Source organism: Rhinolophus sinicus, linkage group LG03, assembly GCF_036562045.2.
Source record: "Rhinolophus sinicus isolate RSC01 linkage group LG03, ASM3656204v1, whole genome shotgun sequence".
NCBI classification, from domain to species: Eukaryota; Metazoa; Chordata; class Mammalia; order Chiroptera; family Rhinolophidae; genus Rhinolophus; species Rhinolophus sinicus.
In genome coordinates, this window is record NC_133753.1 from 26718801 (window position 1) to 26744980 (window position 26180).

General features: G+C 36.0%; 1 protein-coding gene across 1 annotated transcript in view; it reads right to left on the reverse strand.

The window, feature by feature from the left end:
- Positions 1 to 26180, reverse strand: part of PCNX1 (pecanex 1) — a 130287-nt gene that overhangs the window by 5721 nt on the left and 98386 nt on the right. Inside the window, exons 21-33 of the mRNA XM_074329172.1 lie at positions 25831 to 25972; positions 24235 to 24412; positions 21456 to 21564; positions 20569 to 20690; positions 15456 to 15710; positions 13453 to 13683; positions 9517 to 9617; positions 8609 to 8759; positions 5838 to 6068; positions 4744 to 5018; positions 3126 to 3331; positions 625 to 1067; positions 73 to 213 (exon numbers count right to left, since the gene is read on the reverse strand). Coding sequence (XP_074185273.1) covers positions 73 to 213; positions 625 to 1067; positions 3126 to 3331; positions 4744 to 5018; positions 5838 to 6068; positions 8609 to 8759; positions 9517 to 9617; positions 13453 to 13683; positions 15456 to 15710; positions 20569 to 20690; positions 21456 to 21564; positions 24235 to 24412; positions 25831 to 25972 — 2585 coding nt within the window. The remainder of the gene's footprint in view (positions 1 to 72; positions 214 to 624; positions 1068 to 3125; positions 3332 to 4743; positions 5019 to 5837; positions 6069 to 8608; positions 8760 to 9516; positions 9618 to 13452; positions 13684 to 15455; positions 15711 to 20568; positions 20691 to 21455; positions 21565 to 24234; positions 24413 to 25830; positions 25973 to 26180) is intronic.

Sequence of the window (26180 nt, forward strand, 5' to 3'; positions counted from 1 at the left end):
AACATGGATACAAGTCAGTCAGGCTATAAAAAAGTCAGACTACCACACAGCTAGCTTCATAAGAGAACTTACATGGCCTTCCATGCCCTCCTGAGGACTCCAGTCTTTCCAGCTGTTTCTCCCAGCTTTTAACCGAATACCCTCATCAGGCCACTGCAGCTCTTTTCTTTTTGACAGGTTGATCCCATCTAGAACTTGACTGGGGTCCACAATCTATGTTTTAAATAAATATAGGTCATTCCCAATTCATTTTTGTCTTGAAGATCAAAAATTATATAATCCTAAACAAAATTGCTTTAACAGGACTCTGTTTCAAGTTCTCCACTGCCTATAATGGAATAAAAAACAATCTAAAGAGCCACCTCCCAAATTCCTTTTGGCCTACTGGTAGACCTACTGCAATAGCCACACGACAATGACTGACTAGTGAACGAATATTACCACTGAAAACCTGCTTACTTTCAGGTTTTACGCTGGCAGAAACTTTTTGAATATTCAAGAATGGCTTAGTCTTCAGACTAAGTAATATAAGGTTATGTTTTCACAAGAGTCCTTCACTCAACCAACAAGAAATAAAAACAAATGAGTAACAGAAAGTGCAAAAAGAATTCCCGGCTTACTCACTTGCACTCTGTAAATCACCTCCCCCTTTTTGGCGTGTGAGTTATTGGCAGGACTTAAGGTGTTTCCTGGCTGTGCATCAGCGACACTGCTCTGACCTCCATCTGTCCCAAGAAAGCCCACGAGAGTGTGATGTTTGCAGGCTGGGATGCTTTGGCTGGAGCTGCTGGAAGAAGGAAGGCCGTGCTGCACGTAGGCCATGCCACTCTGACCGGAGGGCTCCATCTGGTTCACCATAGAGAGACGGGACTGGATGGATGACGGTAAGTTCCGAAGCGATATCTGACTAGTAGAAGAGCGCCGGCAAGGCACGAATCCTGTGGTGGACATCCGGAGGGATGAATGGCGGCTGCTGTAGCAGTACGAAGACTGGCTGGCTACGGAGGCCCGAGCGGGGGACTGTCTGACCAGGCCTGACTGTACAGAGTGAGAGCTGTGGCTGGTGCCTAGGGAAGAAGAAAGGCCAGCACTCATTCTGAGTGATTCAAACACAACTCTTCTTCTTTTTTTTGTAGTTTCTACAACTTCCTCCCTTAAGCAATTACTTGGATTTATTGAACTTAACATTTATACCTAAAATTTTTAAAGTTGTCAAAAAGAAATAAATAGATGAGATATGTTTTCTTGTATGGTTTTTATAATATAATTTTTATTTGCCGAAGCATTTTAAAATTCAAATTCTGGAGCAAAAGAAAGACAAAATTAAATAATTTACAGCAAATGTCACTATTTAAGGTTGGGATAAATCCTAAAATATCTTTCATAGAAGTATTTCAGGATAATAAGAATACCTTTTTAATACATTAGAAATATCTCATGGAAATGAGACTGAGAAATATTTATTAAGAATCTACTACTGTGTTTCCCTGAAAATAAGACCTAACCAGAAAATAAGCCCTAGCATGATTTTTCAGGATGACATCCCCTGAACATAAGGCCTAATGCATCTTTTGGAGCAAAACTTAATATAAGACCCGATTTTATTTTCGTGGAAACATGGTAAGTGGCAAGTATAAATACCCTTACAACCTATCCCAAAGAGAAGCTACACTGCCTACAGACAGACAGTGATACCACATTGTAATTTTCATATACATAAGGGATTACTAATAAATATGAATCATCAGTGATGCTGAACAGCAGGTTCTTCTGTGTCCTTTGTCAAATGGCTTGATATGATTCTTCAGATTTGTCCTTTTCCTGACTCATAAGTGATGTGAAGATTAGAAAACAATTATTAATTATATTGAAAAAATAGCTACATGTACTTTTTTTATCTGAAAATAAATAGAGCCAATCAATGCCAGAACTAAAGGTACATTTAAGGAAGTACATTGAAAGTTTTAGGTTTTTACTCAAAAGTTAATAAATAACCTACAAAATGTTGATCATACATCTATTTAGAGTCTTAACAATTCCAGTGCCACTGGATTTTTTCAACTGAAGTAAATTATCTTAAGATTTTGATCCATGAGAAGTGGGGAAAAGGACAGTGCTGGCAACTAACCAGCCATATGGAAACAGATGAATTCTGATTCTTGCTGCATACCAGGTGGATTGTGGATCTCTTGTGGATGTAAAAGGTAAATTAGTGAAAGAATACCTTCTTTTGGGATCTTAAAATTTTCTTATATAGGATATAAAAAGTACTAATCATAAAGGAAAAGATCAGTAAATTTCTCTACATTAAAATTAAGAACTTCTCACCAAAAAGTGGCAAGCCACTCTTCACAAGAAGTGAATGGAAAGCCAAGAGACAGAATGGGAAAAGACATCTGTAGTACAGAAAACTAACAAAGAGCTCAAATCCAGAAAATATAAACCCAAATAAGAAAAAGATAACCAAATAGAAAAATGGGGAAGAAACAATAGGCACTTCAGAAAGAGGAACAGCTGACAAACTCCTTTAAAAGCTTCCAATCTCAGGTGTCAGAGCAATGCAAATTAAAACAATAAAATAAAGACTACTCTACCTCTTCTCCTGTCCTGCTGAGCAACAGGAAGCAGAAGTGGGAACTGATAATACGCAAAGCTGGTGAAAGTTTACTAGATGGGCATTCCTATATATGACTGGTTGAGAGTACCAATTGGCAAAGAAATTTCTGGCAAGATTTTTGACACAATATATCAAGAATCTTAAATATTCTCATAAACTTTGACATGGTGATTCCATTTTTAAAGTCTGCAGCCTAAGAGAATAATATATGATTCAAAGATTTATATACAAAGATTATTACAACATTCAAATCATTGTCCAACAGGAGAGAAGTTAAATGAATTATATCAATTACATATTATTAGCCTTTAAAAAGGATACTTTCAAAGAAACAGTTCAAATAATATATATAATGATTAAGATAAACAAGTAGGATAATGACCACCTAGAAATCAAACAAAATTTCCATTTATATACTTCCAATTAGGTAATATATCATCCTCTTTATACACACATACTAACTGAACCCTACAGCTATCACTATACACGTAATTTTGTTTCATGTTACCGAGTGGTGGAGGGTACGATGTGACAGGCGGATGGAGTCCTGAGCCTAATCCCTGGCTTGGGTTTCCGGTGCTTCCTTGAGGCACGCTGCTGTGAGGATCATTGACAGCTGTTGCATTGTTACTAGTGCAGGAAGTCCCACCTCCAGTATCAGCATCTTCAATATTGCCACCACTGTTACATCCAGCTCCACAACCTTTCCTTAACCTAAGAACAAATACCAGAGTAGGAGGTATTATCCCAAGATCACTTCAAGATAGCTATTTTATTCTTTTTCCAGCAATTCTGAATGTTTAATGCTACTAATGTTCACCCTTGAAAGTCTTTATAGTGCAATCAGTATTAGGAACAAAAAAAGTCTGCTATGTTTTCATACCCTCATCTTATATTCACTGCCTCAATACTCCCAAGTGATTCCACTTTTACATAATCTATCATCTTTCCTACACCCAGTATAATAAAGAACTGTACATAACACAGTTGTACCATTAAGATCACAGCTGGACATGGAATTCTTGCCAGTGTCTGTTCAGTGCCTCTGAAATATGCAGCACCTGAAGACCTCATCTATTTAAACTAACCCTAATTTATGCTGCAGCACACCTGAAGGGAGCTGCTGCAGAGATTTTCCCTTTTAAAAAAAAAATGTTTTTATTAGTGTGTAAGGTGACCAACTGTCCTGGTTTGCCGATGACAGTTTTGATTTAAGCATTGAAAAGCCTACATCCCAGGAAACCACTCAGTCCTGGGCAAACAAGGCATTTCCACCAGCACAACACATTTTTTGAAAAATACATTTCTTTGAACACTATCCTGGTTTGTATTCTTCCTTCTGTCTGAATAGAGATTGGTGCCATCATCCATGATGATAAAATGGTACAACTTTACTCTTTAATGGTGGGTATTCCTAGAAGACTTTAAAAACACCTATTTGAGAGTCTGTTGCTTTAAATCCAAGATTGTGTTTTTCTTAAGCTCTGATTTAAGGATCTGAACAACTCTTAAGAAGTTGAAAATAATATTCTGTGATTTTTCTTCATCAGCCACCAAATTACGATGTTCCTGTACCATACATACATCGTAATTTACTAGACAAAAGGCAAAGAAAAAATTCATGTGCATTCTTGATGACACCTCAGATTTGTGATTTGAACGATGATTGGATTGTTAAAATGGCAGTAGTGTCTGCACTGCACAACCAGGAGTTTCAACATGTATAGAATGCACCCCCTACTGCTGGAACAAAATAAAATAGAAGAAAGGAATCAATTTGCACAAGTTTTCTCTAATTCGCCCTGTTTGCTGACCCACACATTCTAGTAATTATGGCAATATGCTGCAATGGAGAGCCAAAAAAATTAAACAAAGGGAACTATTCAAGACCGTAGTAAATGCTAAAGCAGTGGTTCTTAACCAGAGTTGTACATTAGATTTATCGAGTAAAAGTTTGAAGATACAAAGCTCAGACTCTTTTTCCTAAAGTTCAGATATAATAGATTTATATTGTGCCACGGCACCTGTGATTTTCCTATAACCTTTCCAGGTGATGGTAATGCACACTGCCTAGCTTAAGACAGGCAGGACACACCACCACTGAAAAATGCAACCCGATGGCTCACCTGTGCCATGTTGACACTATGAAGTTTCTGATATTTCCCAAACTGATAGGTCCCCCAAGAATTTTTTTAAGCTGCTCATGGCTGTCAGAGTAAGAAGTTGTCAGGGGTGAGACAAAGATTGGGTAACCAATAGGTTGATCACAAGATGAGTTTATCATGTTTCTCAGAGCTTGCTTTGCATTTTGGATGCTACCTCTCTCTGGGTTACGATTACGTAGGAAAACAAGCTCCTGCTGTTGACCTGCCCAAAGACCTCGGACACATTCCTTATTCACCTGAAAACCAGAACACATGAGAATTATGTTAAGGGGCTAAGAACAAAATTCATATAAACAGAAGAGCAGAAATGGGAGGGGTACAAAAGACGTTATGATAACCAACTGTGTAAAGCAGGAAACAAATAGAACTTGGCCACATTTGAAGAGGAGTTCAAGTTCTTCCCTCTGCTCTGTCTTGTAAAATAACAAGTAGAAATGTAGTCCATTTAGTTTCCCAATTTATTGAAGCACTGAATTTTGTAACTGGGATAATAAACATTTTTGATAGAAATGAGAGGTAACAAATACTTAGAGTTGAAAGAATGTTTGTGACTTGATTAAATGAAGTAAAGAAAAAAATAAACTATTACAAACTATCAAATTAAAATTTCAGAGATGAAGTCTGCTAAAGTCCTGAGATATTTAAAAAACCAAACACACAAACAAAAAATCCATGGAAATATCAGAGGAAACCATCTACTGATCTCTATTAAGTACAAACTCTGGTATTATTTTGCAACCTAGGAATCACATCATATTAGCAATATGGAGCTGATGTTTTAAGAGATTCTGCCCAAATAACATATAATAGACGACAGATTGTCAAAACAGAACTAAGCAAAAATGTTAAGGCTTTATGGCACATGAGAAAATTTCAGAGGACAGACTAAATCACTGACAAAATAAGTCAAATTAAGTGCTCATAAACAATAAATGCTAATGCAGTATGGTCATTTTTTTTCCCTATAAAAGAGTTTCAACTACTTTTTAAAAGTTTGGATAAGGTTATCTAAGTTCCAATTTCTTTAGGTGCCAGTAAGTGCCTCAGAAACTTACTTGAATGACTCTGAAGCTCAGGTAGCGCCTGTTGAGCATGATGATTTTATATTCGTTGGTGCCATCATCCATGACATGCCGCAAAGCAAGTAGGGAGGGAGAGTTGGCAAGGACTGCACTCCGCCACGCAGGGTCCCCTTCATGGGCTATCACGAGGTTTTTTTCATGAGATACAATGGCTTCATAGAGCACAGTAGGGTCATCGTACTCGTCTGGAGAGGTGAAATGATCCTTTACAAAGAATAAAAATTTATCTTTTTTAGGAAAAGAAGAAAATGACCTCCAGGATGATAAAATCTTCTGTAATTATTAAATCAGTTACTAAATGAAAATTCTTAAAAATTGGTTTCTGTATTTCAAATTAGCACATGTTAATATTCTTAGAGATAAACTACATAAAAAATACTCTAAAAAATGTGTTTATATCCTGGCATTACCATTTACTAATTTTCTAAACCTAGGAAGCAGCTAACCCTATTTGAGGTTGTTTTGATATGTGTGATTAAGCCAGTATCAGCTTAATCAACTTGACAAGGTTGTTTTAAGAGTTAGCTGAAATAGCGTATTGGAGAACTTTTTACACTATGAAGCACTTCACATGTACCATAAAAACATTTATTATTCTCAGGTAGGCTAACCTCAGACCTGGACGTGCATCCTTGAGGATATTGCCTTTTTGCTCTCACTCATCTCCCCTTCAGAAAGCACATATTCCCATCAGTTGGCTTGAGTACAAATGAGTTACTTTACCTGGATATAAAATTTATCACCCTCTCAATTATAAACATGAAGGCAGCCAATATATTCTTGTGTTTCCTTAATAACATATCATTTCAGAAATTCAGATTGCATTCTCTATCTCCTCCCCGCCACAGCCCTCCATGGCTCCCGGGTTCCCGATTCTACCTCCTTACCCTCCCTGTTTGTCAGTTGTGGCTAACGTTGTGTGCTGTACCCAAGTGTGTTGGGCCTGATTATATGACAGAGACCCAGTGCCACAGGCAATAATGCCATAGCCAAAGGAACATGTAAGGATATGGACCTGACAGCAACAGTCAGGAGTACTTGCAGGGAGAGACTAGAGGCAGAGACCTCAGGTATCAGAGGCTTTGAATTCTGTGCCTATCACAATGTCTAGAATTAACCGAAGATGTCTGTCAGGAACTGTTAGATAACTATGCTATGTATAAAAGAGTATCTCTTACATAGCAGAGAAATAATTGGTACCTTCTGAGAAACTCTGAAGTTTTAAAAACATTTTAATCTGAGATCATTACCATTTTCTTTTAAATACACTGAATTTTGTTTCAGAATTTTAACGCTAGTCTGAAGATGGACGATTCTATTTGATCCCAAATATGTATTTTTCCCATCATCCTCAAAACAGTATTCCATTTTTCACAGAGCTTTTAAAATAATATATCCCTTATTAGTAACGTTCCTAAATAATGTGGGACATTAACTTCATTCCAACACTTTTGATCATAGTAAAATTACTTGAAGAGTAATTCACCTTTTATTTGGGAAAAACAGATTCAATCAGATTTGAGCATAGCAGATACATTTTAATGAGTCTTATCATGTGGTCTCTAATCAGATCTGATTAACTACTATCAAGTGAAATGATTAGAGCAGCAAGTGCCAGCACAGCAAGTTCTCAAATTACATCGTTTTGTTATAATGTTCATAAGAAAAAAAATCAATTCCTGGCCGATGCCACTGTCTGTGTGGAGTCTGCATGTTCTCCCCATGTGTGCGTGTGTTTTCTCTGGGCCTCCGGTTTCCTCCCACATCCCAAGGATGTGCACATGAGATGAACTGCTGTGTCTATGTTGTCCCAGGGTGAGTGTGGGTGTGCGTGCGGGTGTGAGTGTGCCCTGTGACGGAATGGCGTCTGTTCAGGGTTAGTTCTCGTCTTGCTGCCTGAGCTGCTGGGAGAGGCGACCTAAACTGAAATAATCAGGTTGAAAAACAATTATCTTATTTGTTTTTATTCACCTTTCTTAAATGTATATATATCTCACATTAATTTCAGTATTTAATACTGGAAGTGTTTTGGAGTTTTATTTAGAAGTTTGGTGATGTTTTTGTGACCAGAAATATACCATAGGAACTTAACTCTCGTTTATATCAATTAGTCTATGGTAAAACTGGTTTAAGCTTCATTGGGCTTAAAGTCACAGTTTCCAAGAATCTATTGACAACGTTAAGTGAGGAATTACTGTACTTAATTTCAAAATACATCCTTGAAATGATCCAGGGCTTTGGATATACATTTTGGGGCCTCACTTTAATTTTTTTCCCCTACTAGGATTATTTACCTAAGGCTAAATCTGTCCTAACCATCTATTATTCTATATAACATGTTAAATGAAACACAGTTCAGTAACAGCAGCACTTATCAGACTCCTGAGATGCTGCTACACTGCACTGGGAGTGAGCCAACAGTCACTCACGGAAGAGGTGTGAATTATAACTACATGAAGTCAAAGCAAGTATTACAGAAGCCAAAGACTTATTTCCAGTTTGTCACTGCTTACATTTTTTCTCAAGCTCATGCTCACACCAGTCACTCTCTAATATTAATCTTCAAATTTACGGTTAGAAACACAGGTGCAGGCTTCTAAGATTTACTATCTTGCCATGAATTATGTTTTTCTTTGTTTCAAATTAGAATCCTTCTCAAAAGGTTCCTAAGAAACATAACTTGGAAGTCAAATGAAGAAGTACCATTAAACAGCAGCGATGCATTAGAAATTTCCTCTTCTTACCTGATGAAGTTTAATGGACATACGAATTCCAGGGACAACTACTTTTCTTAGCAATTCCATGTCAGCAAAAATCCATTCATCTCGAATTGAAGAAATACGGAAATCTCCCTTAAATAGCGCATGCAATCCATAGAGGAATGACTCTAAATTACTGTTAAGATTGGAGATAAAAGTTCACATTGACAAAGGTCTTCCATTACATGGATTCTTACATCTGGCTGTGCATCACAATCATTTGGGAGGTTTTAAAAATACAGATTCCAAGAACCAAGGTCAGCACCCCTGAATCATCATTACAAGTCACAGGGTCTTCTGATCTGGGAACGCTGTTTGTGAATCATTGTAACAGTGAGCCCACGAAAATAAACGACAGGCAAAGAGTCTATAAGTTAAAAGAAATTAAGGAGGGCCTAATGGAAAACACGTAATAATCACAGAAGAAATTTAAAATACACGGTATTTCTTAATTCTAATTCATTTGGATGCATATGTCAAGAAATCTAGTTTATATTTAGAGTTCCAAAATCTAATGCACAGCTATATTAAAAGTATAAATGCTCTAGACAAAAATTGCAAGAAAATACAGAAAAATAAAAAAGAGATGAATTATTAGAAAAACAGATGCATATGGGGGGAGACCAAATGTTATGAAGTGATTATTTTTTTAAATGTCTTAAATGTGTTAAATTCTCATTATCACTAGTTGCTCACGTGTATGTCAATTTTAAAAGCCAGTTCTGTTAAACACTTAGAACTCAACTATGTTCAGTAAAATGATCTATACAACATCTGAGGAGACTTTTAAAATAAATCAGCATAGAATGCTTCCATGAAAAATTCAGATTTTTCAGATTTCAGTTATACAGCTTCCCACCCTCTCTCCCTAAAAAGAGACATGCCTTTCTTACCTGGACATATGGTGGGATGCAGTCCCCAAAGCTCTCCGTCCCAGAACACATAGTCCATAACAAAGAGTCACCAAGGAGGATTCTTTGTCCACATCCAGTGGCTTAAAAAAAAACAAAAAACAAAGAATGAGGTGAAGGGGGTCAAAAGGTACAAACTTCCAGTTATAAAATAAGAAAGTCACGGTGATTTAATGTACAGCATGGTGACTATAGTTAGTAATACTGTATTGCATATTTGAAAGTTGGTAAGAGAGTAGATCTTAAAAGTTGTCATCACAAGGAAAAAATGTGTAACTATGTATGGTGACGGATGTTAACTAGACTTACTGTGGTGACCATTTTCCACTATATACAAACACTGAATCATTATGTTGTATACCTGGAAATAATACAACGTTGTATGTCAATTATACCTCAAAAAATAAAAAACACAAAGAACGTTAATCAAAAAGGCATATAAGCATTTAACAAACCAGAATATATTTAATAAATCAGAGAGGATGAGAAACTCAACTAGTACATAATTTCTATCTCTTCAAATAAAAGTTCTAATACAAAGAAACTTAACAAAACAGTATAAAATGAAGCATCAATGTATATGAGGAGGTTCTCTGGACTCTTTAAATAAAATCTAGTACTTTATAATACTAGGACATACTGAAAAAGAACTGGGTGTACAGAGTCTTAGGATTTTAATTAAACACCTCAGAGTATTTACTGATATACATCATTACTGACATTGCCCTCTCCTAAGAATATATGTTATCTAGTAATTAGTTATTTCTGGACTTAACCTGGCAAGGCAGGCTATTAGTGACAGCTGCATTAGCCTATTAAGATCATAACCATAGTAAAGAAAATTAAATTGGTATCTGTAGAATAGTGCTTCCCCTCAACCTTTTTTTAAACCACTGCATATCTTGATTATTTACTAGTATATACAAATATTTCACATATAACACATAAATATAAACAAAATGGTGCACCTTATATAATACTAAAGAAAATCTTGATAGCATCTCAATTACTGAGAAACCATCGAGGACAATGGTTTTCAAAGTGTAGTTAGTCCTAGGACACAATATCAGCATCACCTGGGAACTTATTAGAAAGGCAAATTCTTGGGCCACTTCAGATCTATGAAATCAAATTCTGGAGATGGTGGTCAGCAACCACATTCCAGGTGACTCTAATAATGTATGCTAACATTGAAAAAGCAGACATAGGCTAATAATGAGCTTAATTACCCTAACTTTGCCAGTGGTATGTATTTTTGCCTTTATTAACTTATGTTCACTAAATTTAATTACCATCAATTGAGAAATTTAGTTAATAGTAAGTATAAGATACTCTATCTGCTTGTCAATTAGAGTGGTTTCAAAGATATATTATCTCTTATACTATATATCCTAGTTTCATCAAGCAGGATCTTTGATGGAACTTTGAGTCCAATTACAAAACAGTAGATAAAGAATTTGAGAGCACTTGTTTTCCTATTAAGAAATGGAAAAGAAATATAAAGGGGGGGTATGTACAGACTTCGATTTATATGAACAAAATAATATTAAAGGTGATTATAATGGGTAATAAAATTACGGATGATTTTCTTTTCTGTCTCCCTTGCTCCCCAACCTAGTTAACTTTCTGAGAATGTATTGCTTTTGTGATGAAAAAACAATTTTTTTAATTTAGTTCTAGCTTCTGCATCTGACCAAGACAGAGCAATGAAGACCAGATTTACCCTTGTTGTACCTGAGCAACCAAGACCATATATTCAGAATATATGAAACAATGGTTTTGAGATACTGGAAACTAATCCCTGAAAGAGGAAAAACAAAAGAGGCGGCCCTACAAGAGTTTCTAGGCCACAGCACAAGAAGGGGAACAGAGGCGGAACCTCGAGGTCTCCACGTTGAGGATACAGCTGGTAGTCTGGGGAGGCTGAGGCGGCCAGAGTTTGCAGGCAAAGTGATGAGGAGGAGAGCTACACAGCCAGCAGGCTCTGGGTCTGTGAAGAGGGCCCCTCCTGAGTCTTCAGCAGATTTTTGATCAGCACAGGCAGCAAAGACCCAAAGCCAAGAAAAGTATTATCAAAAAGGAATAATGGAAAATCTCGTGTAAAGCTACTAGAGTACTCAGAAGAGTACTGTCTGGGTAATGGGGAAGAAAGTTCCAGACTAAAGGCTACCCTGGTCCCACCTAAGAAAAAGCAAGTCCTGAAAGTATCAAACTGTCCCCAAGGAATTTAATTGTGTCACATATAGCAAAGTAAGAATATTTACAGTAACACAAAAATATCCAGCATCCATCAAGGTAAAATTCATGAAGTCTAGCATCCAATCAAAATTATCAGGTAGGCAAAGCAGCAGGAAATTATTACCCACAATTGAAGAATAATCAATCAAAACTGACCCAGAATTGACACAGATGTTACAATTAGTCAACAAGGACATTAAAAGAATTATTACCATTGTATTCCATAAATTCAAATGATAGAGGAATAACAGCATGTTAAGTTGACACATGGAAGATTTATCTAAAAGATACAAATTAAATCTCAAGAGATACAAAAAAATGCAATGTCTGAGATAAAAAAATACCTGGATGGGATTAATGGCATATTAAACAATGAAGAAAAAAAATAAAGGATCTAAAAATATATAGCAATAGAAATTATGCAAAATTAAACACAGACACAAGAGATTGAAAAAAGCCTTAGTGAGCTGTAGGACATCAGGCAGCCTAATATAAATGTAATTGGAGTTCCCAAAAAAAGGGGAGAAAAGAACAGAAAAAAATGTTTGAAAACATTAGTGGCTGAAATTCCCAAATCTAATAAAAACCACATACCTAAGACTTAAGCAGGTGCTACATCTGAAGACAGACAGTATGTATATCCCAGACCATGGGAAAGGCGCTAGCTGACAAGGTTGCTCCCTATGCTCCCTGAAACAAGAGTAATCCTGAACACACGATACTGGTGGTGCAACTACACAAGACTTCTGCTTGGAAACCAGTAATGGTGGGAGCAATCAGCTTTTGGAACCACAGGCCTTGGCATTGCGGTTATGCTAGATGGAGTCTGACTAGGGGAGCAACACAGCCACGAGAGCCATGAGACCTAGAAGGAAAGTAGTAGGTGGTGAAGTCTGTAACTCACCTTACCTTTCGGATAAGACAAGGTACCCAGTAGTGTGGATTAGGAGTCAGATGAATTACAATCACCCAAGGTGACACAGATTTGGGGTCTCCAGCCTAGACCTACAGAATTAGCATCTCTCAGGCAAAGCCCAAGAATCTGCATTTTTACCCATGTTAAAATCTGAAAGCCAATAGTCTAGATGAACCCTGTCCAATATGGTAGTCACTAGCCCACTAGTCCTAAATTTAAACCAATAAAATTTTTAAAAAATTTAAATTCAGTTCCTTAGTCATACTGGCCACATTTTAAGTGTTTAGTAATAGCCACATGTGGTGGGTTAGTAACTGCCATACTGGAACAGCACAGAACACTTCCACCATCACAGAAAATTCTATTGCTGCATTGGTCTAGACTTTGAATTTGGGACAAAGATATAAATTATCCTTAAGTCTGGTGTGTGTGGGGAAGGGGGTGCCCCAAAATGTGTTCTTTAAGAAGGTGCTACATGTAATGTTACCTAAATTTGTGCACATGGCTGTGCACAGGGGGTAGGGCATGCTAACTGGGGAATAAGATTACGACACTGCAAATGAAAGAATGACGGAGGCCACTTTAATTTGTTTGGGCAATTGGTTGGTTTGGCCCAAACATAATGAACCAGACAGGTTCTCTTACCCAGACGGTCAGAAAAAGGAAGATCTGGAAAACCTGACCTCATAATAACAAACAGAGTATTCTTTCCATCTTTGGAAAAATAGACCCAAATAGTTATAAAAGAAAAAAATAAACTCTACCTTTGCTCTTCGGGAAGAGCAATACTCTATCCAGTTGAGGTAAATCACACAGAAACTCTCCCTGGATATGCCTGCTAGTCGATGGTCATAGTCTTCATCAATGTTTGGATTAAATGTAGGGTCCACATCAACATAATTTCGATCCGCACACAGACGTAGTCCTTCCTGCATTGTCTCATTAGCTAGCCACTCCTCTAGCTTAGAAGAGGTTGTAACATAATAAATGATACCCTAATGAGGAAAAGACAAAAAAAAAAAAAAATCCAGGCTAAATCACAATGTGCATTAACTCTAGTTCCTCAGTAAATAAATCCCAACTGTTTATACTGATAGTACAACTCACAAATATTCTAGCTCAGTAGAATAATATACATATTAAGAATGCTATAATAATATATGTCAGATCTTCCTCGTTGAAAAACATTTAATACTTTTAAAATCATAACCATAAATTCAGCAAGGCAACTTCAAAAACAACTCTAGTCTATTGATTTTAGATCTTTTGAATTTAGGATCTTTTAAGAGAGGTGAAAAGATTTTGTTGTGGTGCATTTATTTTGAGAAATTTCTCATAAAAACCTACTAACTCATCCAGTGGTCCTAGGTCAAGTTATACAAATATAACTAATAACAGAACAACAGAAATATACACATTTAGAGACAGAAAATGCCATGCACACACAAATGCATACACATGTGAAAAACGTAAAAATCAATCTCTTCTGCTTCCTAAAATTGAATTTAACCAAACATTAAGTAGAAGACTCAAAGTTCACCCCAATCAGCACAAATAAGGTGGTCCATAGAGCTAACAACACAAGATATGGAAAATTCAGATCCAGTCATCAAAATTTAGCATACATTTTCCTCTTGAAAATATTGGCTTCACCTGCAAGCTCCCAAATCATACCCATACTGTATTTCTGTAAAATCTTTAGCAATTTAGCAATAGAATACTTGTGCAGTAAAGAGGTAATTTCACCCAAAGATAGGTTTAGTCTTTGCATTTGAGTCCTGGGAGGTAACATCTAATTCCTTGGGATGTCCTGCCTGATAACAGAGTCTTTGTTCACCTGGAGGCTTAGAGCCTTGACCTCTAGAGGAGCTGGAGAATAAGGCTGGCTGTGTGTGGTTAACCATGTCTAAATGACTGCACTCCATAAAAACGCTCCACATTGAGGCTCAGGCGAGCTTCCCTAGTTGGCAACACTCCGTGAATATTGTCACGCATTGTTGCCTGGAGAAATAGGTGTCTGCACAACTCCACTGGGAGAGGACAAGTGGAAGCTCACGTCCTGGTGTCTCTGGACCTGCCCTATACCTTTCCTCGGCTGATTTTAATCTTTTTCCTTCCACTGTAATAAATCCTACTGTGAGTGCAATAGCTTTACTGACGTCTGTGACACCTTCTAGCAAATGAATTTACCTGAGAGTGGTCTTGGGGACCCTGAAATTGCAGTTGGCTGTCACAAGTGAGGGTGGTCTTGGTGACCTCTCAAATCTGGCAATACTTTTATTCAGTTTGTCAAAAGCAGAGCACAGCAGTGGTGAACAGCAAGGACTCGGGAGTCAGACAAGCCTGGGTTTTAAATCCCTAACTTTACTTGCTAGTTACAGGACTTCGGGCAAGTAAACTTCTGATTCTTAACTTGTTTATTTGCAAAACAGGGGCGTTAATATTCCTTGAGAGAATTAGGTAAGATACACATATGAGCACATATGCATGCATGTGTCTGTGAATCCCTAAGCACAGTGCCTGCCACCTATGAGCTACAAATGATAGCTAGTAATATTAATGAACTAATGGAGTAAGTTTCACTGAAGAAAGAAATAGCAAGACCTTTATAGGTATAATTTACTGACTGGACTGGATACCTGAGAATTTAAATCACTACATAGAAGTAGTGATTTAGCATAGTAAAAAAAAAATCTGTATCTATTATCTGTCTTGTCCAAGAAGAGCCTCTGATTATTAGAAGATGTAAGTAGGCGCATACTCTTACCTTGACATAGTAGGTGGTGAGTACTTTCCGAAGATCAAAGACTTGAAGCATAGAAGCAGCACTATTGTCAGTGATGCTATAACCCTCCAGAATATACTTGGTGACAATGACTTCCCAAGCTAGCCAGCGCTGGCTAAATGCAGCATTAAATGAAAGCACATGAGGAATGTGGCCAGGTTCACAACAGCAAAATCCTTCATCTTCTTCAACACCTTCAGTTATGGCTTCCACCTCCCGTTGTTGACAGTAAGTACCTTAAAGAGAGAGAGAGGGAGAAAGAGATCACTTACAAAGGGAGGAAAAAAACCAAGTGGAAAAACGAATGCTTTAAAGACCCAGGAAATGTAGAGAAAAGATACATTTTATAGCATATGACAGTATGTGACTGATCTGCCTTGGAATGCTCATTAGCAAACTGCAGCAAGCGTGAGAAACCAGGCCTACTGTACATGCATCTCCTGCAGTCACGATGTGCACTGATTGGCACATTCATGGTTCTGAGGATTTGCACAGTTAAAGTAACCTCCTTAATTTTGATTCGTCAATTCCCAAACTTCTCAAACTTGGGTTTACAATTGCATTCATAACAAATGAAGACCACATGAGTAAAGGTACATATAAAGATCTGAGTGAATTCTGAAAAGGAAGAGTAGAATGAGACATGGATCAGCCCAGGGCACCCAATACAGACAGACATGCAGAACTTAAAAGTCTGAGCTCTGTTTCCCAGTACCATGTCCATGCTGCAAGCAGATATATTATATACATCCTACTTATTTGCCCATATAACTTGTAATAGCTCATTATAATTTAGTATTAAATATATAATTAAATTTTTTTCTGTTGCCAATTCCAACAATTGGATAAGGTTACGTAATTGGCTTTTGAGGTTTACCTGCTGATAAAGTTTCAATTAGGTATGAAATCTGATTATTCTGTACTAGCAAACAATTGAAGTTACATTTTTTAATATAAGATACCTATCAAACATTTTCTGTATTAGTGTTATTGAAGTAAAAATACAAATCAGATTTAAATACCAAATTAGACCCATAGCAATCTAGTGCCAGCAAAATACTATCCATTACATCAAGGCTAATTTTTATTTTGTTCTGTAGTCTTGCTTCATTTAATTTGTAAATTCTTTATATTATATGAAGACTATAAAGTGATTATACTAAACTTCACAAAGGCACATATTAAACTGTTAAAGTATAAAAATAACAAGTAGGACTATACAATCATTTTTTCCTTTAAAGAGAATACATACACCATCCATATTTAAGACACACTACTTTAAGAGAAAAAGATGCCGTGAAACCCAGCCCCACTTGGTGATGGTGGAGGTGGTGGTGGTACGATGAAAGACAAGGCTGAAGAGGTAAGCTTGGCTGAGCTAACGAGCTGAATTGTGTAGTACTTCAGAACCCTTAACAATTCTATTATTTCATTTTCTAGTTTAATTACATTGGCTAACACTTCCAAAATAATGTTCCATAGTGGTGATTAGAAAAACCCTGTCCTGAACATGACATTAACAGGAATGCCTGCTGTGGTGCATGATTATACATGATACTAACTATAGATACACATACACATTTTTTTCCAGAATAAGGATGTATGTAATCTTATAAAGTACTTTTCAAAGCAGTAATGGAAATGAAATTTAATCAAATGTCTTCCGGCATCTTTTGAGGGAATCAGATTATATTGTTTTTCTCTGTGACCTATTAAAAGATGAATTCTATTAATTTGCTTTTTAGTACTTACTTTCAAAAATGGAATAATGGCTAAACTGGTGAGGGATACTTAAAAAAAGTACTGCTGGTTTCTGCTTATTCTGGGTTCTGAGGATTTTTACATCTATAGTTGTAAGTGAATTAAACTATGGTTACTTTTTTAGCCAACTTAGTCATATTTTGAATAATCAGTATTACACTGGTTTTGTAAAAGCCTTGAGAAATTTTCCTTCTTTATCTAAGTGCTAGAATAGATTAGAAAGTACAGAAGAATTATTCAATTTCTAGAAGAAACTTCCTGAGCCTGGGTTTTTAAAATTGTGGCATGAAGTTGGGTCTATTCCTTAGGTTTTATATTTTATTATGTTATTTTATTCCATTTGTCCTCTTTCTGGGAAGTCAGTCAAAGGCATTTAAGCAAAGGAAATAACATAAAGAGAGCTGTATTTTGTGCAGATCACTCTGTTAGCAGTACATAGGGAAGAGATGTAGCAAGAAGGAATTTGCACGTTTTGGTATTTACTCAGGAGAGACAGAATGAGGTTCTTATTCAGAGTGGTAGAATAAAGTGAATAGGGTAATTGAATTAATGCAGGATGTTTTCACTCTATCAAACAAACCCCAAGAATATTTTCTACCCCAACATACCCTAGTAATACATGTTGCTTCGAAAATGAAGTCAACAACATGCACAGGAATATTAATAATTGAAAAAAGAATTTTGAGACTTGGAAAGGGATTCTAGAATATCTATGAGGATCTATTACTACCAATTAGCTAGATCTTGCATCACTTCATAGTGCATGTAATTGGTAAAAATAAACAAAAACAATATTAAAACTAGACATTTTAAAACTAAATTGAGTAAAAATTGAAAGGAATCCAATTAGCATAAATTTTTTTGACCTATAGAGTCTGACTTGGAAAACTGTAGTTGGTAGAAGTAACATTTACAAATAAAAAGTTAACATGGTAGAAGCTGTTACCAGAAAATTTTGATAGACAAAATATACTAATTGATAAATCAAACCTTTGACATAAACTTATATGGAAAAGAATCTTGAGAATATCAGTAAAATAAAAATGGAAATGAAATAAATATGGGGATTTAAACAATACCTATAGGAAACTGATAAAAAAAATTGTTTAGTTAAATGTCATTTAAAATTTAGCATCCACTACAAGAGAAAAAAATCAAAGGAATCAAATTGGCTTAATGGAATATACATATATACCCAGAAAATATATCAAAATGCTCAGCAGATCCAAATATCTGCCTGGGAAAATACTGACACTCCTAGTTAGTATTTTGAGGGGCAGGAGGTAGATGGAACAGAGGCTAACTAACACTGAAGGAAAGAAAATAACCAAAGATCACGACAACATTTGAGCAAGAATATAATACCTTACGAGAGTTCAGGAACAAAGAGAAAACGGAGAAAAAGCTGTATACTTACATTATTTAATCATTCTATAAAGTTAACTAATTACATATTATATGTTAATTGCTGTAACAGATGCTGGATACACAATGATGAATGAAGCAGATATGATTTCAGCCCTGTAGGAGCTTATAATATATAGCAAGGGTTTACAAAATACAGCCTTGGGTCAAACCCAAGCCAAGGGTGGTTTTTATGTTTTTAAAGGGCTGTTTAAAAGACAAATCAAAGAAGAATATGCAACAGAGGCTGTGCATAGGTCCAAAGTCTAAACTATTTATTATCTGGCTTTTTACAGAAAAGTTTTCCAACTCCTGGGCTAGAGAAGAAATAAACTTTAAACAAATAAAGACAAATATAAAATTGTAAGTATGCTAAGAACTAAGAAGATAAATACAGAGTAATATGAGAAATAATCATATGGGACAGGTAGTTAGAGGCTTCTCTGAAAAATTGACATTTGGGCTAAAACTTAAAGATAAAATTTAAAAATTAGCCAGATGGAAGATTGTTGGGAGGAGGGGAGGTACTTTCAGGACAAAGGGAAGGGCAATAAGGAACCCCTAACAAAGAATTTAGCACAGCTAAGACACTGAAGGAAGGCCAGTTGACATTCACTACCCGACTAGTATGAGTGAGTGAGGAGGGTGGCACAAAGTGAGGCTGGAGAAAACTGGCAGATGCAAGATCATGTGGTGTTGCAGGACTCGTTAAGGAGTCTGAATTCTATCTTAAATGCAATGGAAAACCACTGAAAAACTTAAGCATGGAAGGGACATTAATCAAATTTGCCTTAAAAAAGAAAATCACTACGACTGAGTGAAGAATTACGGGTGCCCCTTGCTATCCAAATCCAGCACGAGTTCAGATAGTAAGGGGCACTATGTTCCAAATTGGTTTAATTTGAGTTTTGTTTGGCAAATAATGAGGGTTTAGATGGCAAAGGATTTATCAAAGTTTTATTTTCATTTTTAATTATTTTTTAATTTTTCAATTGCAGTCGACATTCAGTATCCAAAACTGTATTAGAATCTACTTGGTACCAGAGAGAATGTTGGGAGAGTGAGGATTTGAATCAATTATTGATTCGGAGAATTTCTGGTCAATATGGTAGAATGAGCAGATATTAAGAAGGACCCCCTTCCGATTCACACTCTAGAAACACTAGATAAAACAGCCTCCCCACATATATTTGTAAAAAAGAAAAGTTAAATTAAAAAGCAACGGTGAAATCTTCAGGTGCCAACAATTTAAAAAGAAGTTGAAGTCATAGCAGTGGAAGGTGTAGTGGTGAGGGGTGCTGACTTTTGGATGAGTCTATTGGATTGGATTTTGAACAGCATTGGGAAAGTCTCTAGAAGAGATGGAATTAAGGTCCTGGGCTCCTGATGGAGAGGAAGAAACATACCGTAAGACAAAAATAGGACATTTTGAAAGAGAGAGAGAAAATGGATTACAAACAGATTACAAATAAATAACAAACATCAACATTGACTGCCTTATCTGAGTGTTCCACAAGTAAAATCTTATTTCCAGTGAATAGAGTAACTTTACAGATGCACTTGCTCCATTACCAAAAGATATTACATAATATTTGTTATTTAATATTATGTGACTCAACACATGGGTGAAAATAAAGCTAAAAGGTATATAGGTCTGATTTGATCCTCTTTTCATTTTATTTCCTATTTTAGGTTAAAAACACACAGGTACTTCTAAGAATAGATCAAAACACAGCTCTCTCTAAAAACTATCAAGTCCAAATGTTCTCTAGCATGGAAAGATTTGCATTAATAGAACTTTTTTCAATTCCTATAAAACAAATTTCTATTCATGCTTACAAGATATTCAACTTATAGCAGTTGATAACATCAAGTTTACATGTTTCTGAGTACATGATTTTCTGTGTAGAAATAGCTTCATTTGTCTTACACAAAATTGTGGAGGGCTGGTGGGGAAATAGGAAGTGATGAATATTGCACTTCCCAGAAAGGGGTTTAGTGGCGTAGAAAAGAAGGCTGATATAGCAGCCTGAACAAACAACATGGCTGAATCTATGGGAAAACTGGTTAAGGATCTTAACACCCATCTGAGCACACGTGCAAATACACACACACACACACAAATACATCTCACAAACACATTGCAGTTAGAAAAACAAAGGAATATAGAAAAGGGTGACACTGGAAAGTAAATGGGGGTAGAAGTAGAAAGACACAGCTAGAAGTACAGCCTGGCATGACGCTTTGAAGGGAGCTAAATAAATACTGACGAACACGTTTTTTGATAAAAGTCCATATATCACTTTTGGGTAGAGATGCTTAAATTTAATTTTCCAGAAGATAAAACTAAAATTTACAAATACGAAGAGTCTGCATTTCAAATCTAGGTGGTCACTAACCTTTATTTTTATTTAGAAATGATGAGAATAGAAGATTTTGGACATAAAGTTTAATTAAAATCATATGATTATGAAAAATGCTTTGTATTCTCATTCATTTGAAAATATATCTAAACATACTTTGTATTTACTGAAAATTCCTGGACTTAATACATATGTAAACAAAATTTTTACATATAAGAATTACTTCTAAAACATTTATACTTTTCTCATGTTCAGATAATTTGTGGGCCACACATATTAGTACAAGTTAAACAATCAAAATCAGTACAGGTGTGGACACAAAGGATTGCAAATTTTTGATAATTTATTACATAGTAACCTCTATTCTATGTCTGTGAAAGGTTATGCCTACAAACCGACATTCTCACCAAGGATATGACAGCCCTTTCTTATAAAATCTTTATTAGAAGGATACGGGGCACTGCAAAGGGCTGAGCAAAAGCATGGAAAGCAGATCCCCAAGTAATTTGCCATGGTGCAATGTAAGTATACACAAACTGCAATTTATAAAGGAGTTCCCAAAGCTGTAGGAGGAAAAGAAAAACAATCAGTAAAAATCTTATCAGTTATTTGAAAAGAAAGAGACCTCTAATAGAGAAATGGCACTGAAATTATTTTCCATTTGCATAAAAGGAAAAGATATATCAACTGCCAAAACACTATATATTTTTAAGTAAAGACAGCTAGCTGCTTTATGGATTTGTGTTTCATCTGTTTAAAAATTTTTATGTCCTCTATTGGCTACATTACTACTACTGCAAGCAAAACAAAGGAATATAGATGTCTGTAAAGCTTAACTAATACACATATATTTTGATTGTAAGACATTTTCCTCAAATTTTAGTGCTTTGAAAACTGAGTATGTTCCAGCCCGGTGGCTCAGGTGGTTGGAGCACCGTGCTCCTAACACCGAGGTAGGGTTCGATTCCCACATGGGCCAGTGAGCTGCACCCTCTACAGCTAAAATTGTGAACAACAGCTCTCCTTGGAGCTGGGCTGCCGTGAGCAGCTGGAGGCTGGCGTGATCTGCCGTCGGGGTGGAGGCGGAAGAAAGGGGGGGGAAAAAAGAAAACTGACTATGTTTTAAATGCAATGTCAAAAAGAATTTGAAAGCAGCCAGACAGGAGCTAAAGCTGTAATACAAAGTTGTCACTGCCTGTTTGCCTAAGAATTTAGTAGTATGTGTTAGGCATCTGTTCATAATCTCAATTGTTATTGTCAATGGGAACACAATACATTTTAAACCATATTTAAATTAGGATCTGTTCTGTTGAACATGACTTCAACACTGAAACGGAATTACTGTATTTGCCCAAGAATGCCTCTGCAAGGCCCAATTCTCTAAACAGAGCACAGAATCTTAACAGCAAGAGGTTCTGACTAATTCAGTGCCATGATTCACACACCGAAAAACTCATATTTAAATCATTTAGCTTATTTACAATGAATGTATTTAACTTTTCACTTAAAAAAGAAATCACAACTTCAACCACTTGCAGATGAACCCCTGTATTCTTTGTCATGACTCAAAATTATGCAGGCAATTCTCGGTACTACTGTGATCAGGATCACAGGAAGTAAAAGCAGCATGTATATTATATCAAGATGCCATTATAACTGTTTAAAAGCAGTGATTCAGAAAACTTCAGATTCTAAATGTGACACAGACTGTATTATTGAAGAAAAAATAATATGCAATTACATGGTTAAGTGGTTAGTGGGTAAAAATATTTTGTATATATTCAGAGTAATTTTTTCTTGTAAGGTTATTAAATCGATGGTGCATCTTACAATATCTTACAAAATCCATCTAAAGAGATCCATTCGCTCTTACTTGCTTATCATCACTGTTCTTAAAAAATCCATCTAAAGAGATCCATTTGCTCTTACTTGCTTATCATCACTGTTCTATCAAGTAACCATATAAAATGCAAACTCCTTAAGGGCAGAACTTCCTCTGATTTGTTCAATGATGTAGCGTAAGCACCTAGAACAGCTCTGGAATACGGCATGCTCTCAAAAATTACTAATGCGAATTAAGTGTAGTGATTCAAGGATTGTTTGGTTTATATTTTACTGCAACTTTCACTTTTTTCCAACCAGTATAAAAAGATGCAATCCAATTTCCAATATAAATATTTAAATTTGTGAGACACCACATGCTTCTTTATACAAACAATTCTCTGATTAACTTTCTGGCTTCCTCCTTTGGTTAACCATGCTCACTAGAAGAGGAAATAAATGATAAAAATGCATACAAATTAGTGATTGAACAAATATAATATTGCAATATTTGAGAAGTTATTTTTCACAATATTTAGCATAATACTTTGAAATCGCTATCACTAAAACTCTGTTCAGATAAATGGATCCGTTTGTACTGTTCCCATCCTAGGTCAGATCTCTATCACATCTAAATTACTGGCGCAGTCTCTTAAGCTGTTCTCCATACCTTTAGGTTCTCTCTTCCCCAATCCATCCCAAATGTGGCTGACCAGGCTAACTTTTCTAAAATTGGGCTTTCATTGTATTTTGTAGCTGCTCATATGCTTCAGCTCTGTTACCTATCAAATGGGATAATATATGTCAAAGTCCTTTGTATGTGGTCAGTGTTAACATGAAATCTCAGCTCTATTTAATTTACAAATAATATGACTGCACAACCTATTTCATTTAGAAAGGTAGTGTGGTTCAGCAAAAAGATTTTTGGAATGGGAGGCAGAGGACCCAGATTTCACCATCAAACTAAGTTCTGATTTCTCCCACATGTCCTCACTGTCCTCAATATCTACAATCTTCAATCAGCTATCAGGTTATTTCCTCCCTCCTTCTATCCAGCAGCCAGCCCACAGCCCAGTTCAATTATTACCATGTCTATTCCTGAAATTATTCAAAACCACAATCTCTTTTGGAAGTCCCCTTATATTTAAAAATACGTACTTATTAGTGTTTCTCTAATTTTTCCATACTTAACTTTATCTTCCTAGCTATAGCAAAAAATACGTCTTTTACAAATCAGTGACTAGTATTGTTTAGGGATTCGAATATGCTCCTAAATAACTGGTTGAATTAAGAAAAATATTACTTAAAAGAAAAGAAAATGAATGAAATACAAGGAAAAGCCTCACTAAATAGTGCATTACTTAGGGAGGTACTTTTTACGGATAGAAATATTCCTTTCGGTGATCAGTTACCTTGTTGAAGAGTATGGACATGAAGAAGAGGTCCAATAGCATGGTCTCTGAAAAAGCTTCATAGTCAATTTTGAAAAAGAGCACAGTAAAGATGACTGTGACATACTGATATGTAGGGCTGCTAAAAGAGGATCGTAGCAACTTCAGACCAGCAATGGTGATCATTAAAGCACCTAATCTATAATAAAAAGAAAGCACAACTTATCAACCAATGACCGAAAACTTTAGAAAATCTACTGACTTCAGGAAAATCACCATTTCATTTACTAAGCTTACTATTAGGTTGGCGCAAAAGTAACTGCAGTTTAAAAGGTTAAAAATAATTGCAAAACCACAATTACTTTTGCACCAACCTAATATATACAAGGTCTGACAATAGAGTTCCCAAATTCATCCTAGAAAAAGTGCTACATAACTCAGTGCTGAATATCACTACGGTCACCTTCAAAGCACTCCCCTTGAGAATCTGTGCACCAATGCCAACACCTAGTCCACCCTTCAAAGCAATTTTGGAACTCTTTTTCTGGAAGGGCCATCAGAGCTGCCCTCATATTACCCTTGATGTCCTGAATGTCATCCAAATGTCTTCCTCTCAATATTTCCTTTATCTTTGGGTAAAGAAGGAAGTCATTGGGGGCTAAGTCAGGTGAGTAGGGAGGGTGTTCCAATGCAGTTATTTGTTTACTGGCTAAAATCTCCCTCACAGACAGTGCCATTGAGCTGGTGAATTGTCGTGATTCAAGAGCCATGAATTGTTGGCGAAAAGTTCAGGTCGCCTAACTTTTTCATGCAGCCTTTTCAGCACTTCCGAATAGTAAACTTGGTTAACTGTTTGTCCAGTTGGTACAAATTCATAATGAATAACACCTCTGATATCACAAAAGGTTAGCAACATTGTTGCAACAAGTTTGCAAACTTAATTGTCACACCTCGTGTACATATACATATATATTTTAAACTTCTAAAAATGATTTATATAGTTAAGCAAATCACATCCTGTAATAAACTATCATAATATTCCCTTTTAATAATATGTATTATGATTCCTATCTTTTATATAAATAAGCATGTTTAAAAAATAAGTTAACAGTATTGTACTCGTAATTTTGGTATTTGGTTCTCCAGTTTCTCAGTATTTCTGTTGCTTGAACATGAATAGTATTTAGCACATTAAGAAAACACTAAAGCACCTAAATAGTAAAGCGCCTAAAAAACATATATTAACTTTTACCCAACAACATGTACCTAGTCTAGAGGGTAGGTCTATATGATGCCTATGTATCGTCTAAATTACACAGCACACAAAAATAACCATTACCCAAACTTACCATCTAATATTAAAGATTAACCATTAACCTTATTTAATAAATGTCCTGTTATAAAATATCAATTAACAATGAGATGTCTGGAGTAGTGAAAAGCCACGAGCAGAAACAGATGTTCAGAAGAGGGAAGTCAAAGACAGGATTTCACCTGAATGTTTCATCTCACAGCGCCCTGTACCACAGAGGCACTCAATGACTATTTGATGAATAGCTTAAGGCATTGCTCAGGACTGCCCCAGTAGTCCAACTTAGATTAGAGAATTATACTTACTCTGTGTCCAGTTTCTTTGGACTAGCTATTGTCTCTGCACTGCTACTAAGTTCATTGAGAACAATCAATGGATAGATGATATTCTTCTCTACAAAAAGGAGCCACACATGGAGTTTCTCAAACCACATCATAGTGGCTGCATCTAACAATGGAATATAAGTCAAGAAGAGCACACGTCATCAAATGTGTTAAATAGTTCGATAATGTGATGAGAAAGGAAAATCCTACAACTCAAATTCAGCTCTACCATAAACAAATAATGTAAGAAACCCAATACTTCAACTTCTATGATTTCTGAAACACATCCAATTTTGCAACTTAGATCGACTTAAATTTACATGAATTTCATT